Here is a 25,984-nt window from a genome sequence, read left to right on the forward strand (position 1 = left end):
AGAGGTAGAGATTTCTTTCACAGAATATACTAGAAGGCGGCGAGGCCAGAGAGTAGACATCTCGATTTACTGGTCGGACTGGTACGGCCGGAGGTGGTGCAGGCCGCGTCTCTGAGCCTGACAGGTGTGGTGAGAGATGAACAAAAACACAGAAACAGACTTCATCAAAGAGAAAAGAGGGAGGAAAAGGGTGAGGTGAAGGACTTGGATTGAGAGTGATACAGCTGGAGATGAAGCACTGAGACCATCAGTGTGACTACAGTGACGTGTCTTAGTTTAATTTTGTTCAGTATAGAGAAAACTGACTAATCTTTGCTTTGACAGGAAGTTTTGAAGAGGAAGACAGTGTGAGGCAGAGAGAAAGATGTCTGACGTCCCACAGATTGAACTCTTCGTTAAGGTAAGGCCTACAATAGCAGTGGTGTGTTTTAATGCAGCACAACAGAGGTGAATAGAAAACTTATCAGCAATGCTAATTACATAGTATTACTTTCTCTTGTCTAAAAACCTAACATGAAGGGATCTTGCAGTTTTTATTCCAAATATCAAAGTAAATTAAGTTTCCTGTTCGAGACTCAGATGCCTGCTTCCCTGGTAGCTCTAAATCTCAAATAAAACAACCCCAAAGTTATCATTTTGTATGTTTGAATGTGTGTTTACATTATTCAAGATAGATGTAAAGATGTCTATTGTCACATGTTTTAAATTGCTGTTTTCTGGGTGGCTCAATGAAAAGAGTAGACAATAAATATAAGGGAAACAGCATCATACATAATAAAAGAACATATAACCACAAAATAGAGGAAGTAGTAAAAATTAAACTCAATTTTCTCATGATAACAAGTACATTTTAATTCTTTTCTTGAAATCTTGACTCGTTGTCTCATTATCTCAGGATAACAATGCTGGTTTCCCCATGAAAGCAAGTAAATTTCCCGAGATCTTGAGATAGAAACTCTTATAATGAGAGAACTTGAGCTGTTATCCCAAGATTATGAACTACAGACGCCCAGATCACAAGAAAACAACCAAAATTGATCATATAAAGATGAAAAATTGTTAGTATAAATGTGTGATTTTAGGCACAATATCAAAAAGTCAAAGGTCAAAGCCTTGCATGAACCTCTGCTCCCAAACTAGCCTGCAATGCCATCAAATAAAGCTATAGAGGAAAATCTGGCACATAAAAGCAGAGATTCTTCTTAAATATAGTCTTGTTTATTCGGGGTGTAAAGCAGCCCCAGCCCTCCATTTGAAATTCCTCAGTGGTTGACAATCAGAGCAGAGCAGGCTCGACCTGCTCAGGTATTCTTGCTCAGGTCAGACACCTTCTGCCCTGATGCCAGATTCAAATTAGACACATCTAAATCTCTTTGTTTGAAGGCAGTGTTACATTTTTTGGTTAATGAAGTAATATGTGTTTGTCCGACAGGCCAGTTCTGATGCTGAGGGTGTGGGGAATTGTCCCTTTTCTCAGAGACTCTTCATGATTCTGTGGTTGAAAGGGATCAGCTTTAAAATCACCACCGTGGACATGACAAGGTGAGTTTTTCACTTCTTACATCCAGTTTGTAAGAATGTCAGGAGTTGGACTCATGAGCACAAACATCAGGCCTGCCTACAGAAATTACTGTGCCCCTCATCAACTCAATTAACGGGCCCTCCTGATAGAATCAATGCATTAGGGATGCACAACATTATCAGCAGGTTATAGAGGCAGATACATATGAATATTTCTTATGCTTTTTATAATCAATATACCAGCTGTACGAACAGTTAAGTTTTTGGAGTTTAAGGTAGGACCATCCAACCTACGTCAGTTGAAATCTTTTTCTTTATTCATCCTTTTCATCCTGCCAACCTTTATGCCACCTTTCTCACCCTGCCCCCTGTCTTCCACGGGGTTTGCGGACATAAGTATAGTTGTGTGCCTCCATGACAGTGGATGGAGATCTTAGGTAAGGGGCAGGTATTATGACATGACTTATTGTGCTATCACAAGGAGTGTAGATGCTGTATGGACAACGAAATTCTATGTTTTAGACATAAAAAAATGAATGGGTAGTTGTATTTCACATTATGTGGGTTGGTGGATACCCAAATTTATGGGCAAAAACACTCAAAAGTGTGTTTTTCATGTCCCTTTAAAGCTCCTGTGAGAAACTTTGGGCCGGTGTTGGTTTTGGCAACCCTTGGACGAAATGGTACCTCTTATCTCTTTGCTATTATTGTCCTGTACATATGAAAGTCAAGGTAAAGCATAAAAAAGCCAACCAACCAACCAAACATTTGCATACATAGCCACTGATACCCCACTGCAGTGATATCAGTGACTATTAAAAGGGACAAAATTAAAATTTCTCTCCTTTTCTCTGATGATCTTGTTCATCTCTGTAGCTGATAACGATGAAGTAGCATGTATTTCAGTCTGTTTTGTCGACAAGCCAAAAACTCCTCACAGGAGCTTTAAGCTGACAAACCATACAGCACATGGAAAACTTGAAAACCAGACAAGAAAGACAGAGACTAATTAACAGCAAAATCAACTAGATGGAAAAAATACAAGAACAATTACTAACTAGGGCTGATTTGTGTCTTTACTGAGAATAAACAAATTTTCAGCTGAATTGGATGGAGCCCAGAAGGAGCAACTGGAAATGACAAAAAAAAAAAAAAAACTCATCAAGTTTTACTTCTAGGTTAAAAACAACATCTATTAGGAGCCCTTTTTGAATATTCTACTGCCGTAGATTGCCAATGGCGGTGCTTCCGGTGAATAAAATTGATGCCAAGGCCGGTCAGGAGACTTGCAGATATCTTCTCTGCCAAGACAAGCTTTCAGTGTGGCTCTTTGCTCTTGTTTAAAAAAGAAATACGGTCCAGCTCTGATTAAACTGCCACTTTCCACTTTGCCAGTGTAGCTAACGGCTACACTGGCGAACCCCACCTGTAGCAATCACAAACCCGTACTGAAGCAGACCAGGAGAAGAACAAAAACATCTTTTCTGCCATAAAAGCTTTTAAGTGTTGCTCTCTGCCCTTGTTCTTATAAAGACATGTTGTCCAGTTTGACAAAACTGCCGCTGCAGCTAAGTCCGAGCACTCAACGACTAACCCTTTCCCCCGTAATTATCACATACTCATGATGAAGCAGGCAGAAGGACGAAAACATATTTCACAACATGACAAGCTTTAAGTGTTGTTTTTACTCTTTATGTCAAACTTGGTCCAGTTCTAGTAAAACTGCCGCTATGCTAAAGCTACATCCGATGTAATCAACACAGAGGAGGCAGCCATTGCAATCGGCTTCGAGTACAATTAAAGCACCCATAGCACAACTAGGCTCTGTATGCCTTTGAAAGTATAGCCACTCAGTCACCCAGTCAGTCAGTCAGTCACATACAGACCCATGTGTAGGGCTGACCAGAGTAGTCAGCAAAAAAAAAAAAAAAAAAAAAAAAGATTATGATGGAGAGGGAAAAATATTTCTTTATTATCCTTTTTAACGCTCAAATCAACTGCAGTGGGGTAGGTGCCACATGAAGTGACAAACTGCACTGTGCCAAAGCAGCTTTGTAGTTTTGTTTTTCTTTACATTTTATTTTGTGAAAGTTCTTAATCTTCTTTATCATTGTTCAAAACCACTGCTACACTTGTACAAGTGAAAAAAAAGGGTTGCCAGGTTGCCAAAGTCAGCACAATCTGAAAAGTCCTAAAAGGAGGTTTAAATACATTTAAAGAGACGTACCTTATTATCCCATAATTCATTTAAGTACAGTTGTGAGCTCAGCCTCGTCTGTAATTTGCTGTTCTGTTGCAGGGCCCCTCCTGTGCTGAAGGCTTTGGCTCCAGGCTCTCAGCCACCATTCCTCATCTACAACGAAGAAGTCAAAACAGACACAAACAAGATTGAGGAGTTTCTTGAGAAGACCTTAGCCCCACCACTGTATGAAGACTCCATTACGCTTTGTTCAAGTAATATGTCACTTCGACTAAATGCTCTTATAAAATCTCAATTCCAACACTTACAGGTATCCAGTGTTGGGCTGTCGATACAAGGAGTCCAATGGTGCTGGAGAAGACATCTTTCGAAAATTCTCAGCATACATTAAAAATCCCAATCCTGCCTTAAATGACAGTAAGTTAAGGATTTAGTATTTCATATTGAGTTTACAGTGATTCAGACTGTGAACGACCACTTGACAGAGCTTGTGTTATCTTTCTGTCTTTTAGCGCTTGAGAAGAAATTTCTTTACACTCTTGTACAGCTGAACCATTACCTGGAGACACCTCTCCCTTATGAGCTGGACCAGAATCCAAATGCTGACTTGTCCTCACGTCTCTTCTTGGACAGTGACAGCCTCTCCTTGGCAGACTGCAACCTGCTTCCCAAACTCAATATTGTCAAAGTGAGCTGCTCTTCTTAATCTATATGAAAAAACACTTGTTAAAACAGAGATCTAAATGATAACCCTCTTCTTTTAGGTGGTGTGTAAATATTACCGCAACTTTGACATCCCTAAACAGTTGAAAGGTCTCACACGTTACCTGGAAAATGCCTACAAGAGAGATGAGTTCCGTTTCACCTGCCCACCAGACTCTGAGATCATCAATGCTTACAGCTGCATGGCAGTGTATCTGAACAAAAACCTCAAGAGGTAGAGATGAAGCAGCTAAAGAGGAACCATATCAGAAACACTGCCATCCAAAGAGGAAAAGGGGACAAGATGCCTGACAGCTGTATATAAATTATGATGTATTTGTGTCAAAATACCACAATTCTGGAAGATACATTTTTTGACATATCCACTTAGTAGCTTTACATTTAATTTAATATTTTCATTAATTGGGTTCTAGTGTTTGTGCTACTTCATAGTTGCTCGAAAGTGATGTTTGTGTTAGTGTATACTGTTTTTTTTTTTTTGCTCTGGTTGACCTAAGTTGGATTTCTTTTAAAGCCCCTGTGAGAGAGATGGAAAGCACTGTTAATCCAAGAAAATATTTATGTTTTACCTTCTTTTGCGTAAATGTAATGCTGATTACACTTTACACTGTGCAAATCTTTTTGGCGTGTTTGGGCTAAAAAATTGAGGCTAAAGTAAGGAGTAGATGTGGTGAGTAAGCCCATCAGAGGGAACCACCAGGCAGGAGGGAGGATTGACACAACCCCAGCGATGCTCTGGATGTCCTTGCATATTCCCAGGGGTATGGGAAAATAATCTGGAAAAAAATAGCAAAGACCAAATCTTTAGGGCAGAGTAAAAGTGGATTTGGTGTGGCTGTCCAAAAGGGCTGAAAACTGCCGAAGGTCTTCTGGTGTCTGGAAAGGTCCAGACAAAAGAAATTTCTAGCTGGACCTTGGCTGCCTCCCCACTCCGTTACAGCCCTAGGCCCTGATGGCCCCAAATTATATAGTGCCCTACTTACCTAAAACTTACAAACAGCACTGTATTTCTTTAAACTTATACAGAAATGAATTTAATGTCTGAAAAAATGATGTTTTAAATGTAAAAAAAAGTAAAAATAAATGGTATTGACTGTAGATAGTCCGTCCTTTTTTATTACTGCACGTATAGTAATACAACTTTTTTTTTTTAAATCTTTGATATGTACCTTTTAATTTAACAGAGTATGTCCAGGGTGAAGAACATTAAAAACATATATTTTGATATTGTCAATGTTAATGGCCATGATAAATAAAGTACATAAAATCCCACTTGTGTGTTTTGTATTGCAGATGTGTACATTTCCAAAGTTCAAAATACGAACAATTCTCAGGGAAAAACTATGGTGATTTCTATGTTGCATGTGGAAAATCATAGTTAATTCTACTCAGCCATTGCATACCTGCAAATGTTAAAAAGTCAGAGGTGGAAAGAGTACCAGACTATTGTACTCAAATAAAATTACACTAATTTGGTTTAAATTTACTTAAGTAGGAGTAAAAGTACAGGTCTATAAATCTACTCAAGTAAAAAGTATTTCATTTAAAGTTTACTCAGAGTACCGAGTAGTTACTTATGATTACTGAGGGAATAAGATCTTTCTCTATTGTGCAATAACAACAAGAGAACATGAAATCTACAACCAAGGTGTTTATGTTAAGGCTCATCTTTATAACAAAGTGAAATGCAGAATCTGTTTTTGGATGTAATGTGCAGAGGTGGAAAAATTACACAACTACTGTTTTAAAGTAAAAGCACAGTTACTCTGGTTAAAAGTTACAAAAGTAACAGTACTAGTATATAATGTTACTCAAGTAACAGTAAAAAGTATTAAATAAAAAGTTTACTTTAAGTACTGAGTACTGACTAGCTGTTAGCCACTGAATTATACATTAAAATATCATCTTTCCTTGGCAAAAACAAGAGAATATCTCCAGGTTGTTCAGCTAAAGTTATGTGTCTACGATAAAGTAAAACACACTGCAAAATTGACAGTGTGAATTTGATAATTAAACTCAAATAAAGTAAATTTAACACTTTAAAAATGTCTTTATTGGTCCACACTACATATAGTTACCTACACTTTTGACAGTGTTAAATGTTTTACAGAATGACAGACCTGCAGTAACTCTTGAAAGTCTGTGGTGAGGTGGATCTCCTCTTGCAAGGAGAAAGCAGACAGTCAACCTCATAGCAAGGCAATGCATACAGATGAAGAAAATGCAATATGTGTCCTTTGGGACAGGGAGGAATTTTAACTCAGTGGATAACTTTACTCGCGGTGTAAATGTGTCTCACATCGAAAGCAACAGCAATCGACTTGAAACATGAGCAAAAGAACCCCAGCAGGGATCACTGTGCAACAGGCAGCTTTCAAACATATCTAAACACCCTGCCTAAGAGCAACACGGGAAACTCCACCCGCATTACATGGGTAATACAGTAAAATCACAGATTTTTAAAAAGTACTCAAAAAAGTACAAGTACACAAAAAAGCTACTCAACTGCAGTAAGCTGATTAAATGTGATTAGTTACTTTCCACTCCTGTATAAAATATACCAGTGCTTCCCAAAGTGTGGGTTGGGGCCCACTGGTGGTCCCTGGAGGACCTGCAGGCAGGCTGCGAGAGGTTGCTCAAAACAACTACAAACAATAGAGGTATTAAAAACAAAAATAAACAAACAAACAAAAAACATTTTAAACGTTCATAAAATACAAGTCACAAAAGTAGCAAACACTGCTAGAAGTTTTAACTCACATCACCTTTTTATCATTTATTTTATCTGAACCGGCGTTTATTGTTAAAATAGTTTTGGATTAGCTGTACAGACCCTAAAAAAGTTCTGATTTGCCACTCACTCTCCAACATTAAGACTCTGTTGGTCATTTGATCTATAAGAGTTTGAGTTTGAAAGACTTTGCTGGGCCACGTGGTATGTTTATGTTTGGTATGTCATGAACATTAAAAAAAGAATTTCAGCTGACTTTATAGATGCAATTTCAATGCTAAATTAACTGCAGTGGCTCATTTAATGTATTTTGTCACTCCTCAAACATAATCTAATTAGTGTAGATCTCTGCAGAAACCAAGCATTTGTACCTTCATTCTGTTTATTAAATAAAAATTTTAAAAAGTAATAAAAAGAAAAATACTTTTGAGTCTAAAGTTATGGTCATACTCAGGTTTTGGTGGGCCCAAGGTCTCAAGAAATTGAGCTGCAGCATATTGAAGTTTGGGAAAGACTGAAATACACTATAATTACATAAATTAGTGGTGTTAAATTAGCATATAGGAAAATTTTAATTTGATAGTTAATCAAAACTCGCATTTGCGTGTATAACAGCTATATAACAATGCATCATTGTCTTTAAGAGCTTAACTTTTCAAGCAGATAGTTAATACAAATGCTCAATACTCGTTGCGAGAGAAAACTTCATTATTTGCCTGTGAAATAAAGGGATTAAATGCACAAAACATTAACATACATGTAAAATACAAGCACCTCTGTACTTGTGTTTTGTTCTTTTTTTATATTACATTGAAAGCTTTTCTCTTTTAGTTACAGCTTCGTTTTTCCAGGACACGCTGAGACGCCTTCATTTGAGGTTGTAAACAGGAAGACTGGGATGTGTATGATCCGGTCCTGATTGGACGAGCGCACCGAACGGTACCAAGGCAACAGAAGTCATCAAAACCCTCGTTGGTTGCCGTTGGAAAATGGGCGGGGCAAAGCAAGTGACAGCACAGAGAAAACTTTGTTAGCTTACCTGCTTACTTTCCTCTATCGCCTCTTAGGAATGACATTTTCTTGAAGGAGTACACCGCTAGCCCTCGTAAAGTAAGCCTTATTTCTTCAATTCATACACAGCTTATATTACTAAGGGTTTGACTTTGTCTTTGTTTTTTTTATCATGACTTGCAAGACGGGTTACCCTATTCAACCAGCTGCTAGCTGGTGTTATGTTAGCTAACGGTAGGCTAACAGCTAACGATACAGTAAAGTCTGCAGCTTGAAATAAACATCATTAAGTTACTTTCTTAGGGGTTCATTTACTAACTTACTAGCTTGCAAACGCGAAGACACGGAGTCAGATGATCAGTTGTCTGGCGGCGAAACATGCTGACAAATCCAATCTGTGTTCCTCTTCATAGAGTTTCCCTCTCTGTGGACTTGTTCCCCCTCCATGAAGAGTAGCCCTTTTCCTTAACCCAAATTCCTTTGACCAGATTTCACTCGGAGGATCTTTACTTTCTTTTCTTTTGCAGGATGAATTGCCATGATGAGGAGGATGGCCCTTTGTGTAAATGGCCGAGTGTAAGTTGAAAGATTAACAATTTTTCTGTAAAAACTGAAACAAGTGGAGTAGCAGGTGTACATTTATGTGAATAGTGAGGATTTAATAGCTTGTGTACTGCCTGAACGTTTATACAGACTGTTCAACTCTTCATGCCGCCTCTCACTAGAGGTAAAACGCCATAAAGGTGCCTTTTACAACACAATATGTATTCTGACAGCTTGATCATAACCTACTTGAACTACTTTCACAACCTGCAAATGTAGAATTTAGCTTACAACTGTATAAAAATTAAAAAGTACTAAAGAAACTGTAGATTAACCAATCTTTAAAAACTAAGGGGCAGAGTTTTGCTGATTTTGAAATATGTATTTACTCATGAATATTTTATTTATTTTATAACAAATAATAAAGTCACAGAATCTTCAGTATGTAAAGTGGATACACAGTCCCAGCCCCTTTCCATGTCCCCTTACAGACCCCATCTACCGGTTGAAACAGGGTCTCCACAGGGTCTTAAAAAGTACTAAAGTTACGATGTTGATAAATCAATTCAGCCAAAATGAAGGCTTTTTAAAAGTATTTAAAAAGTCTTAAATGCAAGACTTTAAGGTCTTTAATTTCTAGTTTTTTATTTTATTTGATTTTGACAGCCTTTTAATCTTAAGAGGTTATAGGCTAGTTTTTCTGCTTTTGTTTTTTTATATTTAGATTTAATCACACATCAGATTTTTTAAAACTCTACCAGATTTGACCTGAATTTCTCCCAGAGGTATGGAGATAAACTACTGAAATGAATACATCTCAATTATTATGAGATAAGGCTGATCAGCTGCAACATTTAAGTGATCGCTGACACATTAATGTTTTAAAATCAGAATTAAAGATATAAGCATTATAAGCACCCTGCAGAAACCAAGACCACTGTACTTAATTTTGAGTCCTGGACCACATAGTACAGCAAAGACATGCTGGATGTAAGATAAGATAAGATATTCCTTTGTTAGTCCCACAAGGGGAATTCCAAATTTACAGCAGCAAAAGTGTTGTAGATATAGAATGCCATTAGAGACAACAGAACATATGAATAGTCAGGATACAATACAATACAATAACTTTATTTATAACCTACATACCTATCATGGCATAACAGAATAAAAGAGAGATCATCTCTGAAGTAGAATAGAGTACTCATAAAGAAAGTACTAAGAGGAAAAATATATGGAAAAGTGCATTAAACTAGGAAATAAGTGCATTCAAGAAGTTTGTTCACAGAACTTAAATGTAGAAGCAGAAATAAGAAGGAGAGTGCTTCCACTAAATCAATAAGAGATTTTGAATGTGATCCAGGGAAGGTTGCCATACCCTTTTAAATTTTGTGTTGCCACCAGTGATCAAGTAGGAAAGTCTTTTCAAGATCCAAACAGGACATGATTTCCCTCGACCACTGAGAGTGGGTGCACAGTATCCCTCCATCTTAGCCCCACTACCAGCATAGCCAATGGAGAGGCAATGGACAAACAGCGGCTTTTGATTGTGGTCAGGCGCACATCATCGTCTCCAGTAGTGCCAAAGAGGGTCACCAGAGGGTTAGGTTTCAGATTTACGTTAAGAATTTTTGATTTTTCCTGCCAAATTTTTTCAAGACTGGAACACATTAAGAACATGTGGATAAAGTTAGCCACACTTATTTTACATTTATCACAGCAGGGGTCCACCTCAGGACAAAATGTTTGGATTATGATTTTTGAATATTTATGATTTCAAACTTATAGTATTAGGATTCACTGCATTTTAAAACTTTTTAAGCACTTCTGTAACAGAGGTTTGTAGCATCGACCAAACAAAACAAGTACCTCAAATGGATGATTCTGATTGATGTTTCGCTCTAATGATTTATCAAGAATAAAATAGAAACAATTAAATAAATGAATTCATGAAATTACATGCATACCTAAATGAACTCGATACTATAGTAACTAGAGATGCACTGATACCACCTTTTTCCAGACCAAGTTAGAGTATGAGTACTTACATTTGTGCACTCACTGATACTGAGTACAAATCTGAGTTCTTATAATACCATAACTGTTCTAAAAGATATCTTAAAAGTTTTTATTTTCATTAATTTTTCTTCGCCCCTTCTCTTAACAACTTGTTAGTGCATTTTTTTCCATTTTCATCTACTTATATCATGTTTATTCATGTAAAACATCACCAAACTGCAGACATGGCTCACACTTTGACTGCATACTCACATAATGAGAGGCTAACAACATGCTTTATTATGAAACCGAGCACAGTATCGGCAATGTTTTACGAGTACGAGTATGAGTACGTAGGCTTGGTATCAGCTCAGATATCTGATACTGGTATCTGTGCATCACTAACAGTAACATCTTGTTCAAATTGAAATTAAGGTCTTCTACTGTTTGTTGCAAAAAATACAGACCTTATCTTCAGTAACATATTAAATAAAAGTTGTCACTGTATATATCCATTAGCAAAGGGTTTGATGACTTATTCCAACACAGCATATGTTAGTTGTAACTAAGAACTGTGCTAACCTATATTCTTTTTTAGGTGCTCAGTCCCTACAGCAAAAGTGAATTTACTGCACGAGTGCAAAAGTTTGTGGAGGAGAGGATGCAGACCACCATGGTATGAAAAATATCCAAATGACAGCCTATGCTTTATGTATATATATATATAGAGAGAGAGAGAGAGAGAGAGAGAGAGAGAGAGAGAGAGAGAGAGAGAGAGAGAAGAGAAGAGAGAGAGAGAGAGAGAGAGAGAGAGAGATAGATATTGGCTTTTTATGCCTTTAATGATAGTTGATGACAGTGGATAAAATAAGAAACAGGGATGAGAGAGTGGGGGAAAGACATGAGGGAAAGGAGCCACAGGCCAGACTTTTGTACATTGCAACATAACCACTAGGCCATCTGTGCCCCTGATCGACCATTTCTAATTGATTATATCCTATAAGAGAATAACAGAAATTGTCAACTAGTTTAATGTTTGCAGAAGGTGGTTTTAAGTAGAGAAAAAGAAAATAATGCTTAATGGTAGACAAATAAACCAAGCAGGCTGCCTAGTTGTAGTCTGTAAGGGAAACGCCATGTAATCAGAGAATCACATCTGCTCTTCACTGCATACCTGCTCACATACATGTGTGTTTTTATGCGTGTGAGAAGAGGTAGAAAAAGTGTCCTGCTACAAAAATGATCCAAATGTGTCTCATTCTGATGTAGAGTTTCCAACCAGTTTGCCTGTACTCAATAAGGAAAAGTCCAAAGGAGAGTAGCAGAGAAAGTTTAACGGAAAATCTAGATTTTCTTTTTTTTAGAATCTGTATTTTCCACAAATACACTTAATTGATGAAACTGATTTATTGCGCAGGACTAGTATGAGGGAATTAAATTACTGATAAATAATCCATAGGCTGGGTGTATTTACGCCCCTGATTAATGCCATTTAGACTGGAAGACCGCTTGAGTTAGCATACTTTACTTTACCTGCAGTTTTTATTAATTAATTTATTAATTATATTTGCATTTGTTTTCACACATGCATCCTTTGCCATGTCTTTTTTTCCCTCTATTTGTTCTTAGTATTTTATTGTTGGAAAAGTCTTTTTTTCAACTGAACTCAATTGTAGCCTGTTATTACAGGTACACTGTAGTTTCTCAGGTGTAAACACACTTAACACTCCAAGCCTGCTTAAAATCAGTATGTGGTAATTAACTGGAACATAGCTTTGGACTTAGAGGGATAAAGTGACTATACAAGCAGCTTAGTCACTCAGTGTTGTGGCCAGCTATACTGTATACCTTCTCATGAGACTATAATATTGTTACAATGCTCTTTTCTGTCTTGTAGCTTACTGGTGCACTGATAGGAGCAGCAGTTGCAGTCTCACTTATCGGGATTGTGGTTCTCTTCCTTTACCGGAGGTTTAAGCTTGCTCGTGAGTCATACAGTCTCTTCATGGACTTGATAATTGTTCTTTAACTTTTTTAGAATGTGGCCCTACATGCTTTTTGTTTTATGTTTTCTCATAAGGAGAACAACAGTCTGGTGTCCCGCATTATCGCTTCAGAAAACGAGATAAAGTGCTCTTCTATGGACGCAAGATAATGCGAAAGGTTTCTTTTAATCACACTTCTGACAAACACTTGCATACAAACAGACTTATCAATCCCACCACTATAAATGGTGTATAGCGGCTTACATGAGAAACAAAGTGCAAAAAGATAAGCTCCAGCTACAAATAGTTTTTCTCACGATTTATACCCATTTATACAAATACCTTATCATGTCTGTTGTAAACAAGAGCAATCATTTAATCTTTTTTTTTCTTTTTTTTTATTGTTAAGGTCCAGACTCTGTCCTCGATTCCTCCTCCCCCATCTACCTCAGTGTCAAAGCAACCACAGCGAATACGTAAAAGAACCAAAGTTCTAAGCATAGCTCGCAAGTATGCTCCACTAATATATTTTTTATTCTGTGTCTACAAGTTGAATCTTAAAACAGCTCAGCCTTGTAAAGTGAATTGATAAAAGGATGTTTGTTTATCTATTTTGACCTTTTCTAAAGAATACTGAGGATCCGTAAAGATCCCCCCACACTACAGCCAAAGGAACCGCCTCCCTCCCTGCTGGAGGCTGACCTGACGGAGTTTGATGTACAGAGTTCAAACCTGCCCTCAGAGGTCCTCTACATGCTGAAGAATGTCAGGTAGACAAACATGCCACCTCTTGTAGCTGTTATTTGTCATCTCTCCTGTTTGTTTTTGTAAAATATGTGACTCTTGTTGTAGGGTCTTGGGTCATTTTGAGAAACCGCTTTTCCTTGAGCTGTGTCGGCACATGGTGTTCATCGAGCTGCAGGAGGGGGAAGTTCTTTTCAGACCAGGAGATGATGATGATAGCATTTTTGTGGTCCAAGACGGACAACTGGAGCTCTGCATCCAGGAGAACGTATGTTGTCAAAAATATAGCCATACATACATGACATGATGCCAAAACAGGGACAAATCATCAGCAAGGTGCCTCTGATCAGTGAGTCAGATATATAAATGAAGAGCAGCAGGGAAATATTCTGACTTTACTTCATGTTAAAAGTCCTACAATGTTCTTCTCTGCCTTTTAATATCTTAAGTGCAAGATAGATACAAATATGAACAGTAGGGGGCAGTAATACAACACAGTACAAAGAACAGAAGAATGAAATATGACTCTCCACAGCCTCTTCTATATTTAATTTTGTTTTGTTGTCTGCTGCTGGCATGTGTCAATACAAATCATGAAGGCAATACTTTTCCTCTTCCAATAGCAGCTGGTTTATGTAATCCAATCTGATCCGTATGACTGTAAAAATTGATTAAAGAAATATTTGTTGTAGTAATGGGTTGTTTTTCTGTTTTTTTTTTTTTTTACCCTATTTTAATTCCAGGATGGTACAGAGCCAGTCGTAAAGGATGTGCACCCAGGAGACAGCGTCCACAGCCTACTCAGTATTCTGGACATCATCACTGTGAGCTTATTTCCTCCGTTTGCACGTCAGACTTACTTCTCAGCTCCTGTCCTTGCTTGACTTCTGATTCCTTTCCTTCTCAGTTCACCATCTCTTTTCAGTTAGTCACATTTCGATTGGTGTCTCTTTTGATTTTAAGTCAATTTTTTAGGCTTTAGTGTTCAAGTCAATTTATTTATCCATTATCTTGATATTCTTGTTTACCTAATTAGTTGAGGTGATTCGTCCAGATGCACGCTCTGCTTAATCCATACAAGGGAAATTTCTTTAACGAGAGCTGTGTCTCACAGAGTTACCTTGATGAAATCAAAAAAATATTATTTTCTTTTAGATGCTTATGTTGTTTGTTCAGAACAAGTAGGGTCAATACAAAATCAAAATGCATCAATACATGGACGCCTTGATTCAAACGATGCATTTTTTGAATCACTTTTGCTAAATATTGATATTTGATTTAAAAAGCAGTGCTTTAAACAGATTTCTCAGACAATTTTAATATTCATTTTACTTCTTTGTGATTTCTTGCAATGGTAATATGAACAGACGCAAATTGGTGACAAAGGAAAAGCAGTAACCACTCATCAATTAAGTGTAAACTTTAGAGCAGTGATACTCAACCCACAGCTCTCGAGCCGCATGTGGCTCTTTAGTGACCAGTTGCAGCTCTTTTAAGGCTTCCTTTAAAAAAATCCTCCTGAAATCCTCTATAAAGGTGAAAACTGTCAGCAGTAAAGACTACAATAAGTTATATCGATAAATTTAAGTCCACACAAAGAAGACAGACTTTAACTTCCAAATTCAAATGAAAACTTGTGTATTATTACCGTCAGAGGAACGGAGGAATGTGCGTAATAGAGCGCAGAGGAAGTCCACTAGTGGTGCGTCTTCAGTAAGTTCATTTATAGAGATGTGCTGTCTTGTGTTCAAAGTGAAGCTTCTAATGCCCTCGTTTTAACAAATTTCTTCAGTCACTTCCTGCCGATGCTCTCTCATACTCGCATTTGATGATAACTTTTGCTATGCGCATCATCATCATCAATGAGCCAAACACACGTATCACATTTTCAAATAATGTAAAATTGAGTAAAACTTGTCTAAACGTGGGTGTTTTATTTGATCTTAAATGTACTAATGATACTGTCAAAAGGGCAGAAACAGAAAATGAAAACAACAAACTGGCAGGGCAGAATGATTTGTGAGGGGGGCTGCAGGTGTGAGGCAGGGCCGGCTTTAGCCATTTGGAGACCCAGGGCAAAGACCAATATGGGGACCCCCCCCCTTCAGCTAAATGCAATAATAATGAGAGGAAAAAAATAGAAAGCATAACTTTAAGTCAACAGAACTACAGTAAATGTCCAAATATGAAATATTAATACCCAAACAGAAACCCATAAGTCATCAGTTCTCCTCTCATAGCTCTAAGTCGACACGTTTTGATATTTTAAAAAGACTTTAGTCCAGGTGGAACTTACATAAATAAAAACATATGCTTATCATCAGTAAAATATTCTTTCTTCAGACACTATACAGACATTTTTACGTAGCCTATTGCATCCCATTAACAACACAATAATCCACCAATTCACTGTTTCATTTCAACTATGGATAGATTGATCATCACATGCCTGGTTTTGGATGGTGGCTCTCGGAATAGTATTTTTAAGACAATGTGGCTCCTGGGTAGAATAAGGTTGAGTACTACTGCTTTAGAGGTAATAATGCTTTTTGTTTGGTTTATTAATCTGTCAACAGATTGATAGCTAAGTCAAGGTGACTGTCACATCTGTCTTTGCTATAAGTCCATGGGTAGCAATGAAACTTTCTGCCTCTGGCTCTGTGGATAAATATAGCAGCATTTTTAAAAAAAAGTTTCAAAATCTTTTAAAACTGAATTGTAATTGCTGCTCTGGGATGCTCTGAGCGTGTCTGTTGGGAGCACTGAAACAAGGCCCATTTGCGGGTAAGACAGCCTCTCTGTACTGTCAAAAACTTCTCTGATCTGTGCCTCTTCTACAAGACATCAAAGGGGGATTGCATGATGCCTTCTAAAACAAAGTTTTTGATATTTATGCTGAAGTTAAAGTAATGTATAAAAAAATAATACATACATAAAACACATTTTTTTAGATTATAAAGTTTAAAATTTACAAGAAACAAAAAACACATTTTTTTTTAGTTTGAAAGGTCAGAAATGTTTACTTTTAAACCCCAGAAATTTAAGGTTTATCAAGTCAGGAGAAAACTGAAAAAGGTGGAAAACTCTTCTAAGTCCAGATGATAACCGTAACATGATAACTCCAGGCAGAACTCAGAAGTAGTTCCTTATTGTTCAGTCCCAGTAAAATGTATAATCCGATTAGGTTTTCAACTGTAGTACCTTTGCAATGAAAATGGCTTCATCTGGCATGATTTTCTTCCGTGCAATCCGCTATTTTTGACTATAAAATCTAAATAAATTCAAGTTTTGTTTCTCATAAATTTAAGACCTTTTAGACTTCAAAATGTTCATGGACCTCATCTGTGCATTATTGAATTTAGTGTGTCCTCTTGCTCAGTGTGTCCTCTCGCTGATGGCTAATATTCTTGTGTTCTGCTTCTGGCATTTCTTACAATAATTGATTACATTAAAAAAATTATGATTTAAAGGCTATTTTGTTCTTTTGGGCTGTTCTAATGGCAGTGAAGGGAAAGGGCTATTAATGAGTATGCACAGCTGTGAGCAACATTGTATGCTTAACCACCTTCAGGGACAGTTGGGGTCCCTGGTCCCTGGCACTGTTTTTTTTGGGGGGGTCACAGGTAGAAAAGTTTGGGGACCCTTGCTCTCAGGTACCTGACCAGATGACAATTTTTTAACCAATGGAGTCAGAAACAGATTCTGTACTTGAGGACATTGACCTCTTCATCTTCAGGGAATTTGAATAAACAGAACAAGCTGTTCTTCAAAATCGGGCATCCAGAGAAACCTTTCACAATGGAGGCTTAGCTAGCTGACAAAACTGCAGACTGTAATGTTGAAACTTGTAACTCATGATCCAGTGAAAAAAAATGAAGATGTTAACGCGTCAGTGCTTGCAGCCCCCAGGGAGTGAGATCTTGCTAAGGAACCCCAGTGCATCATCAAGTCCTGCCAAAAACACAAGAAAACCCCAAAAAGTGGATGCCTGTCTAATGTTCTTAATTTCAGTCTCACAGAGATCTTCTCCTTTTGAATGTTTACTGGAAATTGTTTCCAACATAACTAGTGTTTTTTAGAGACCACTTTTAGGTTGTTCTTAACACTGAGTAAAATGTCTCTTTGTAACTGTTTTTGCTCTCTCAGGGTTATCCTGCTCCATACAAGACTGTCTCTGCCCGGGCAGCTACTCGCTCCACCATCCTACGTTTACCTGCATCAGCCTTTGAGTCTGTGTTTAAGAAATACCCAGAAACGCTTGTTCGTGTCATTCAGGTAACATATTATCTAACCGCACAGGAACACTATGTATTGTTTGTTCTCTGGAAAGTATTGTTATGAAATGTAATCATTTTGATCTAATTTGGGTGTAACTACATCTGCTGTGTAATATGTTCTGCTCTGTTTCTCTCACTGTTTGGGTTTTGTGTGTTGCAGATAATCATGGTGCGCCTCCAAAGAGTCACCTTCTTGGCGTTACATAACTATCTGGGCCTCACAACTGAGCTCTTCAATCCGGTAGGAGGGAAATTAATTAGTGCTCACACATTTGTGTGTGTACACACAGACAGTCATGCAGAGAGACTGGTTGTGAATTTGTACATAAACAACTGCATAAAGGCATACACAAGTTAGTCACACAAGGTCACACACATGCAAGCTAATTTCACACAACATTAAGTACAGAATCATAACTCGGTCCTTCATGAAGCTCGTTGAAAATGAATAAAAATGATCTCAGCCCCTCTACACAATAAAGGAGGGCAGCTACCTTTAACCCTGGAGTGCACATGACTTTATTATAATAAATATACTCCTAAATTTTTGGATGTGGAGGAAATATGTGAAAAAAGTTCATTTCGCCAGTTCTTGAAGGATTTAAAAGGTTAGCAAGAATGTTATTGCTAAATGACCTAAGAAATCATATTCATTTGTTTGTTTGTTTTAAAGGGACTGAGCACATTAATGAACATAATTATGAAATACATATGTAAGTATGCCGGAGTTAGCAAAACTGCTAATTTAATTGTTATACAACCAGTATTATTGCACAGGTTGGCCCAGTTTCCCTGATCCTTACAGTTCTCTATCTGTCTTTTAAAGGTTATATATTTTATCCTTTTAAGACAGGTTTATATTGGGCTCAGAGGTCCCCAAAACATCCCTATGAAGTTTGTTGCTGAATGAACACTCCAGTATTGGACAGCCCTTAGCTGACAGAATTAGCTGTTTCTATGTCCGTGTCTTTATAATGAGCTGTCTGACTCTGCCCCTGACCCCACCCCTCTCAGGAAATGGATGTGGCTCTCACTGATCACCCCGACCCTCCTTTCAGCCAGTTGAGAGGATGATCAGGAGGGCGAAACTTTCTTTTAAGCAGGGAGGGCCAACCGAACCTGGAGGCGTTGCTTACTCCCTACATGACATCATGAGGGGAAATTCTGAGAACAGCTTGTTTCAGCACACATTTTCTGAAAGCTGGAGAAAGAGAGGAGGGGAGGGAATGGATTTTTCTGATTCTTGGGGGGATTGTGGACAGGCCAGGGGCATATATTTTTGTTCTAAAAGCCTGAAAAAGTGCATTTTGCATAATATGTGAGTGTGAGTGGGTATGCACTATGGCTGCTGGTGGAGTGATTAGCTAGGATGTAGTCCCAGCAGCAGTTTTATCAGAAGGGGACAACATTTCTTAATTAAAACAAGAGCAAAGCACTACATTGAAAGCTTTTTATGTCAGAAAAGATGTTTTTGCTCTTCTCCCGGCCTGTGTGATTTTGTGGTTGTTACAGGTGGGGTTTGCCGGTGTATCCTATGGCTGCTGCTGGGGTAGCTATTAGCTTGGATGTAGCTGTAGTATAGCGGAAGTTTAATCAGAACAGAACCACATTTCTTTATTAAAACAAGAGCAAGGAGCCACATTGAAAGCTTATCTCAGCAGAGAAGATGTTTTTGCAAATCTCCCAAGCGGTTCCGTCATGAATTTTATTCACCAGGAAGCCCCGCTGTACGTCAGCGTTAGCCTGCAGGGCTAAGGGTAGTACATGAGCTGAGCATGCCTACTACCTCATTTTGTGTTTTTGCTCTGGTTGGTCTGTAATGAATGTGACTGATAAAATGTTCATCCAATCTATTTTTTTTTTTTTGAATGTCCAGTCCTTCCAAAAGGCTTTGTATGGGAGGTTTCCCAGATGAATGTGAAATGTATCCATGCAGTGGATATATGAAACAGTCTATCTAGCGTGTCAGGCAACACAAATATGTGTCTGAAAAAGAATCGGCTTTGGAGGAAAATGTTGTGGAAACTGATGCTGGCAGTGTTTTCTGTCCACCATTCATCAGTCTGAGCTGGCCTCATTTTACTTTTGTTTATTGATGATTATATAATGCTTCTGGTCCTAGAATTACTATTTATTAACCTCGATCAGTGTCACCATGTTTGTAGTTTAAATCCAACACATCTGATAATGGTAAACACCCACTAGCACTGTCATATGCCCTCTAGTGCCATCATTCAGTAATACCCCTTCAGTAGGCAAATATATTTACAAGAATGCTTTTGAGGCAACTGTATCTATGCACAGACACATGATTCAACAGCAAGTATATCTTCAGCCATACTTTGAATTGGACTGTATTTCTGTCTAAATGAGCCCTGTGTACTGATTTTGGTTCCTGATTGACAGGAGAGTCAAGCTGTGCCCTTGACCAACATAAACAGCATGATAGTGGAGTCAAATTCGGGGAAAACCGTCCGTCGTTTGCACTTTCAGGACGAGTTACCTCCTGGGACCACAGAAAGCCCCACCGAGACAGGTCATACACATGTGACTCCAAACATGCACAACAAAGAGGTTGCTTCATGTTTTCTTGAGACTGATCCAATGCTGACATTTCACTTTGCCATAAACAGATGGCGGAAAGGACAGCCCTTCAAACAGTCACAGGAAGCTGCGATCCACATCAGTGCCCACCGACTGTGCAGGTGGGTCACGGCCTGGGACATAAATGATCTCCAAATGGCTTTTGTCTATATTAATTTCCTGTTTGGGCTTATCATAGTCACTGATCTGGAAGCAAGGACAAACACAGAGACAAAACTCATATTCCTCTCCTCATGTCCTGAGTTGCAGGTAATGACCTCAACATGGCTTGTGAGCGAGCTAGAGTTACCATAGAGGAGGCTCCACCCAGTCCAGTCATCCCTCCCAAAGTAAGAATCCCAGCCTTGTCTTCCTCTTTTCATTAGTTTGCTATACGGAACACCATATCCCATATCTCTGATGTCTGTCTTTGCAGTCCAGTCTGAAGAAGAGTGTGACAATGCAGCACACTCCCTCTGAAGTGTTTCACTACACAGACAGCGGGGGGCACTCTGATGCCATCCACCTCAGTAAGAGCTGCACGATCCTGCAGGCTGCCAAGAAGGACCTGCTGGGGATCATCCAGCTGCAGGTGAGAGGATGATCACAGATAGTGGACATCAGCTGGGAGATTTGCTAAGTTTTCAAAACACTGAAATTCCATATTTCATTGAATATAGCTTGAAGAAAACATCAAATTGAAACTGAATCTTTTTTTTTCTTTTCTTTTTTTCAAAAAAATTGGGACAGCGTCAACAAAAGATTAAAAAAAAAAAAACATTCAGAAATGAAATATCTCCCAGTTAGCAAGATTATTTAGGATAATCTTTGTTACTTGACTGGATATAAGATAAGCAGGGGTGGAAAGTAACTAATTACATTTACTTAAATTACTGTCACTGAGGTGCTTTTTTATGTACTTATTTTTTGAGTTGTTTTTAACATCAGTATTTTTACATTTTTTTAAGTACATTTTTGGGGAAGTGTTTTAATTCACTAAATTTTAAAAAGCATCAATTACTGAGTAGAAAAATAATCACTAAAAGCCAAAATGAGGAGGTCCAAGCTTACTGCCAACAACATAAAACTGGACAGTAGTTTGGCTTTGATGAAATGATGATCAGTGGCACATTGCAAGAGAATGATTCCACATTTTTCCTTAGGTTAAGTCAGAACTTATAATAAACAACCTGGTTAGAAAGTCATATTCTCTTGTTATTGCACATCAATGAGATATCATATTTTACAGTACAAGCTAATTGGCTATCAAAAGTAGTTACTCAGTACTTTGAGAAATTAAAGTCTTAAATACAAGACTATGTTATTTGGTTGTTTTATAGTAAACTAAAGAGGTCATAGGCTTTAAAATGCTTAAAATCAGAATAAACATGTATTATAATCATCTTGAAATGGGTAGTTATACCATGTTTTTTTCTTCAAACCTAAAGGCATGCTGTTCTACTTTTTAGCTAGCAGTGCAAAACTTATAAATAGGTATTTTTAGATAATGGTTTAACTAATTTTAGACCGCTTAAGTAAAAAAGACCTTCTGTTCAGCTGCCATATGGTATCAGTTTTTTGTCTCATAGTGTAATCTCAAAATTTCCAAGAAAGCCTAATTTACATACGACGGTAGGAAATTCTACCTCCATTTTCTTTTCTTTGTTGTCACATTTTTGTCGTATTATCTGAACAAACATGTTAAGTAACTTGTTAATGAAACGCATTAGAAAGTGAAAATGCAATAGTTTTAAAATATATGAAGAGGATGTGGAAAAGGTCTTAGAGAGTGTAAAATTTAATGTCAGATTTTCTGTAAATACTCTGAAGAAGAGTTTAGTGGTTTTTGAGAAGATGAAAAAAAAAGCAGCTGTTCTGCACTAGGGTGATGTTGAAACGTGTTTTTTTTTTCTCTGCATCAGGACCCCAGTCTACTCGAAGGCAGAGTGACCCTGCATCAAGTCAAAGCTGGTTCTGTGGTGGCTCGTCAAGGAGACCAGGTTAGACCAACGGCTTAAATATGATGTCTTTCCACCAAGCAGTCATGTTTGGATCAGTACAGTATGGCCAGTTAGGGCCTGTGATCACCGCTGTTTTTTTTTTTTTAGCACTGGGAGCATCTATAAGTTCATTTTCAGAACCCTTCTCACCAATGTTTCTTGTTGCTGTGCTACAAGAATTCCATGGTGGAGTCTGTTACATTGTTTGAGAATAGCCGTCTGCTTCAGTATTTTCAGATTTCAAGGATGTATCATACAGAAAACATTGAGAGAATGTAAGAAAATCTTGACATGAGCAGCTGTTGTAGACCTGAAAAGTTTACCCTCAAAAAAGACTGAAAAAGACAAGTCAGATCATTTTCTCTTCTGCCATGAATGAAGTCCTTCTGCTTATTGATTTTGATTGGCAAGTAAGGGAAAAGTCACATTGACTAGCGCAGCACTGTTCCAAAAGTTGAACAGCGCTTTAAACAAGGCGACAAAAATGCCTGACGCTAAGTGCGCTTTTTCTTCCCAGGGCACTTAGCACTCAGAACTAGATTGCATTGGTTTTGAGTTCACAATATGTAATGTCAGCAGAAAAAGCGTAAATAACCGAGCCAGACCGTTTGGTTGAAATGTAGCTAAAGTACGATGTTCAGGCTTTCATGAGGGGGTGTGCACTGCAAAACCCTTACATCTTTTTTTGTAGTTCTTTTAGGTTTCCCCTATCATCATAAAGCTTTCAGTGCTTTCATTTGTTTAATTTCATCTTCATGCTTTAGAATAAAGTGTCACAAATGGGTGTCTTTGAGGTCAGTTTTTAACCTCCACCTTTTGTGTTGATTTACATTAACAATAAGTTGTAACGCATGCTTTGAACGCTGTGACCCTCAGCTGCTCACATTCAGCACAATGCCCTGAACTGAACCTCACAAATGCGTCAAATAAGATTTTAATCCCTATGGCTTAAGGCGGTTTGTTTGGCTCAGCAGCACATGTTTTCTAAGAACCTGCGACGTCATGCAGTAACTGCTTCAACATTGTTTCCTGGTATGAGTACCTGAGTGTCAAAAACAAGGCAAAGCTTTCCAAAGTGGTTCAATCAGGCGGTACAAACAAACAAACTCAAAAGTCTAATTGTCATGAAAAGGCAGTACAACACCTAAATGGGAGAATTTTATAGAAACACAGCCATCCATTAAGTCACCACTTTCAGCTTTTACCTTCAGGTCGAATATACAGAGGCCTCTATGCAAAGGAAAAACATTTTTAAAAAATCAGTTGCCATCACATCTGTTTATCAGTAAGGACACTTTGAAGTCAGACTGTTGTCTCATCCAACACAGAGCACTTTATGTTTCAGTCTGAAGAGAAAATATGCAACTTCTCCAACTTGAAATAGTAAGATACTATAAGATACAGGTACATCTAAAAAAAATAAGATATCATGAAAAAGTTTAATATTTTTTGTCACTCATTTCAGAAAGTGAAATCCATATATTATATAGAATCATTACACATAGAGTGAAATATTTCAAGGCTTTATTTCTTGAAATGTTGATGATTATGGCTTACAGATAATGACAAACCAAAATTCAGTGTCTCAGAAAATTTGAATATTACATAAGATCAATAAAAAAGGATATTTTAAACAGAAATGTCAGGCCTCTGAAAAGCATGTTCATTTCTATGCACTCAGTACTTGGTTTGGCCTCCTTTTGCATGAATTACTGCATCAACGCTGCGTGGCATGGAGGCGATCAGCCTGTGGCACTGCTCAGGTGTAATGGAAGCCCAGGTTGCTTTGATAGCAACTTTCATAGATTCTCTATGGGATTCAGGTCAGGCCAGTTTGCTGGCCAATCAAGCACAGTAACACCATGGTCATTAAACCAGCATTTGGTACCTTTGGCAGTGTTAGCAGGTGCCAAGTCCTGCTGGAAAATGAAATCAGTATTTCCATAAAGCTTGTCAGCAGAAGGAAGCATGAAGGTCTCTAAAATGTCCTGGTAGATGGCTGCGTTGACTGTGGACTTCAGAAAACACAGTGAACCAACACCAGCCGATGCCACGGCAGCCCAAATCATCACTGACTGTGGAAAAGTCACACTGGACTTCAAGCAGCTGTGCCTCTCCACTTCCTCTAGACTGGGACCTTAATTTCCAAATGACATTCAAAATTTACCTTCATCTGAAAAGAGGACTTTGGACCACTGAGCAACAGTCCAGTTCTTTTTCTACACAGCCCAGGTAAGACACCTCTGATGTTGTCTCTGGTTCAGGAGTGGATTGATACGAGGAATGCCACATTTGTAGCCCATGTCTAAGATTCGTCTGTGCGTAGTGGCTCTTGATGCGCTCACTCCAGCCTCAGTCCACTCCTTGTGAAGCTCCCCCAAATTCTTGAATGGATTTTGCTTGACAGTCCTCTCAAGGCTGCAGTTATCCCTTATGCTGGTGCACCTTTTCCTACCACAGTTTTTCCTTCCACTCAATTTTCTGTGAATATGCTTGGATACAGCACTCTGTGAACAACCAGCTTCTTTAGCAATGACATTTTGTGGATTACCCTCCTCGTGGAGGGTGTCAATGACTGTCTTCTGGATATCTGTCAAGTCTGCAGTCCTCCCCATGATTGTGTAGCCTACTGACCGAGACTGAGAGACCATTTAAAGGCTCAGGAAACCTTTGCAGGTGTTTGGAGTTAATTAGCTGATTAAGGTGTGACACCATGACTTTCCAATATTTAACTTTTTCACAATATTCTAATTTTCTGAGACACTGAATTTTGGGTTTTCATTATTTGTAAGCCATTATCATCAACATTTCACACATAAAGACTTGAAAAATTTCACTCTATTCGTAATGAGTCTATATATTATAAGGGTTTCACTTTCTGAAACGAGTGACAAAAAATATCGAACTTTTTCATAATATTCTAATTTTTTTAGACATACCTGTAATAATTTATTGATCCCCAGAGGGGAAATTCTGGCATTGCAGCCACACAACAAAGGAGAAAAGTGGTAAAATACAATAGAATTGAACGACATAAATAAATAAAAGCTAAATATAGAATTAAATAAAAGGGACAGTGGGTACATACAATTAACATTCTGAGCATACAATAGCAATTGAAGTGACACGTGTTTGTTTAAGTGGCATTGGCGGCAAATTATATACAGAATAGTGGTATGGCATGAACATCATGTAGTGCAAAAGGGGGCCAGTAGAGTGGGATGTTATATGTGCAGTATGGAGGAGCAAGATTTTAGGTAATACAAAGATATACAGATAACAGATGATTGTAGTATGAATATTAATATCAAAGTCAAGGTGAAAAATACAACATAATATAATATAATATAATATTGTAATCTCAAAGTTGATCTAGTTGTGCTATAACTTTCATCAAGGAGAATGGCTTGTACCCCATTTCCACAGAGCCTCTTGGTCACCTTGTTTTAGCAGTTTTTAGTAATTTTGGCAGAAGGCTGTGGTTCTCTTGTAAGAAGTGCATACAGCTTCACAGCACCAGTTCCCACACCAGCATTCAGCTAAAAAGTAGCCGGTGAGCTTCTTTCTGTAGCAGTTTGTACATCTCAAGATCAAGACTGACTTTGTTGTCCCTCAAAGTGAGAAATCTGTCTTTGCTCTTCACCCATTTTGCAGTCACTAAAGGACAA

The 25,984-nt window shown here is 38.0% G+C and overlaps 2 protein-coding genes across 2 annotated transcripts in view; both read left to right on the top strand.

The window, feature by feature from the left end:
• Nucleotides 1–230: 230 nt before the first annotated feature.
• On the top strand, nt 231–5,706 carry clic3 (chloride intracellular channel 3). The gene is made up of 6 exons (XM_041811375.1): nt 231–400; nt 1,433–1,542; nt 3,821–3,946; nt 4,032–4,138; nt 4,234–4,409; nt 4,486–5,706. Exons 1-6 carry the CDS (start codon nt 365–367, stop codon nt 4,660–4,662), a joined length of 732 nt encoding a protein of 243 aa, XP_041667309.1. The 5' UTR covers nt 231–364; the 3' UTR covers nt 4,663–5,706.
• A 2,254-nt stretch (nt 5,707–7,960) lies between these two features.
• pnpla7a (patatin-like phospholipase domain containing 7a) overlaps nt 7,961–25,984 on the top strand; it is a 48,237-nt gene continuing 30,213 nt past the window's right edge. The window contains exons 1-16 of the mRNA XM_041810719.1: nt 7,961–8,285; nt 8,714–8,762; nt 11,326–11,403; nt 12,625–12,712; nt 12,808–12,890; nt 13,122–13,222; nt 13,342–13,482; nt 13,565–13,724; nt 14,200–14,280; nt 17,603–17,731; nt 17,894–17,974; nt 20,140–20,269; nt 20,367–20,438; nt 20,587–20,666; nt 20,753–20,908; nt 22,239–22,316. Of these exons, the coding sequence (XP_041666653.1) occupies nt 8,715–8,762; nt 11,326–11,403; nt 12,625–12,712; nt 12,808–12,890; nt 13,122–13,222; nt 13,342–13,482; nt 13,565–13,724; nt 14,200–14,280; nt 17,603–17,731; nt 17,894–17,974; nt 20,140–20,269; nt 20,367–20,438; nt 20,587–20,666; nt 20,753–20,908; nt 22,239–22,316 (1,506 nt within the window). The 5' untranslated portion in view covers nt 7,961–8,285; nt 8,714. The remainder of the gene's footprint in view (nt 8,286–8,713; nt 8,763–11,325; nt 11,404–12,624; nt 12,713–12,807; nt 12,891–13,121; nt 13,223–13,341; nt 13,483–13,564; nt 13,725–14,199; nt 14,281–17,602; nt 17,732–17,893; nt 17,975–20,139; nt 20,270–20,366; nt 20,439–20,586; nt 20,667–20,752; nt 20,909–22,238; nt 22,317–25,984) is intronic.

The sequence above is a fragment of the Cheilinus undulatus genome, linkage group 17 (assembly GCF_018320785.1).
Source record: "Cheilinus undulatus linkage group 17, ASM1832078v1, whole genome shotgun sequence".
Classification (NCBI taxonomy): domain Eukaryota; kingdom Metazoa; phylum Chordata; class Actinopteri; order Labriformes; family Labridae; genus Cheilinus; species Cheilinus undulatus.

Bases quoted from the DNA above. Each gene is read 5' to 3' on its own strand.
- clic3 (XM_041811375.1), top strand. From the start codon at position 365: ATGTCTGACGTCCCACAGATTGAACTCTTCGTTAAG. The intron at 401-1,432 runs GTAAGGCCTACA...TTTGTCCGACAG, and splicing joins AGATTGAACTCTTCGTTAAG to GCCAGTTCTGATGCTGAGGG. The intron at 4,410-4,485 runs GTGAGCTGCTCT...CTCTTCTTTTAG, and splicing joins CCAAACTCAATATTGTCAAA to GTGGTGTGTAAATATTACCG.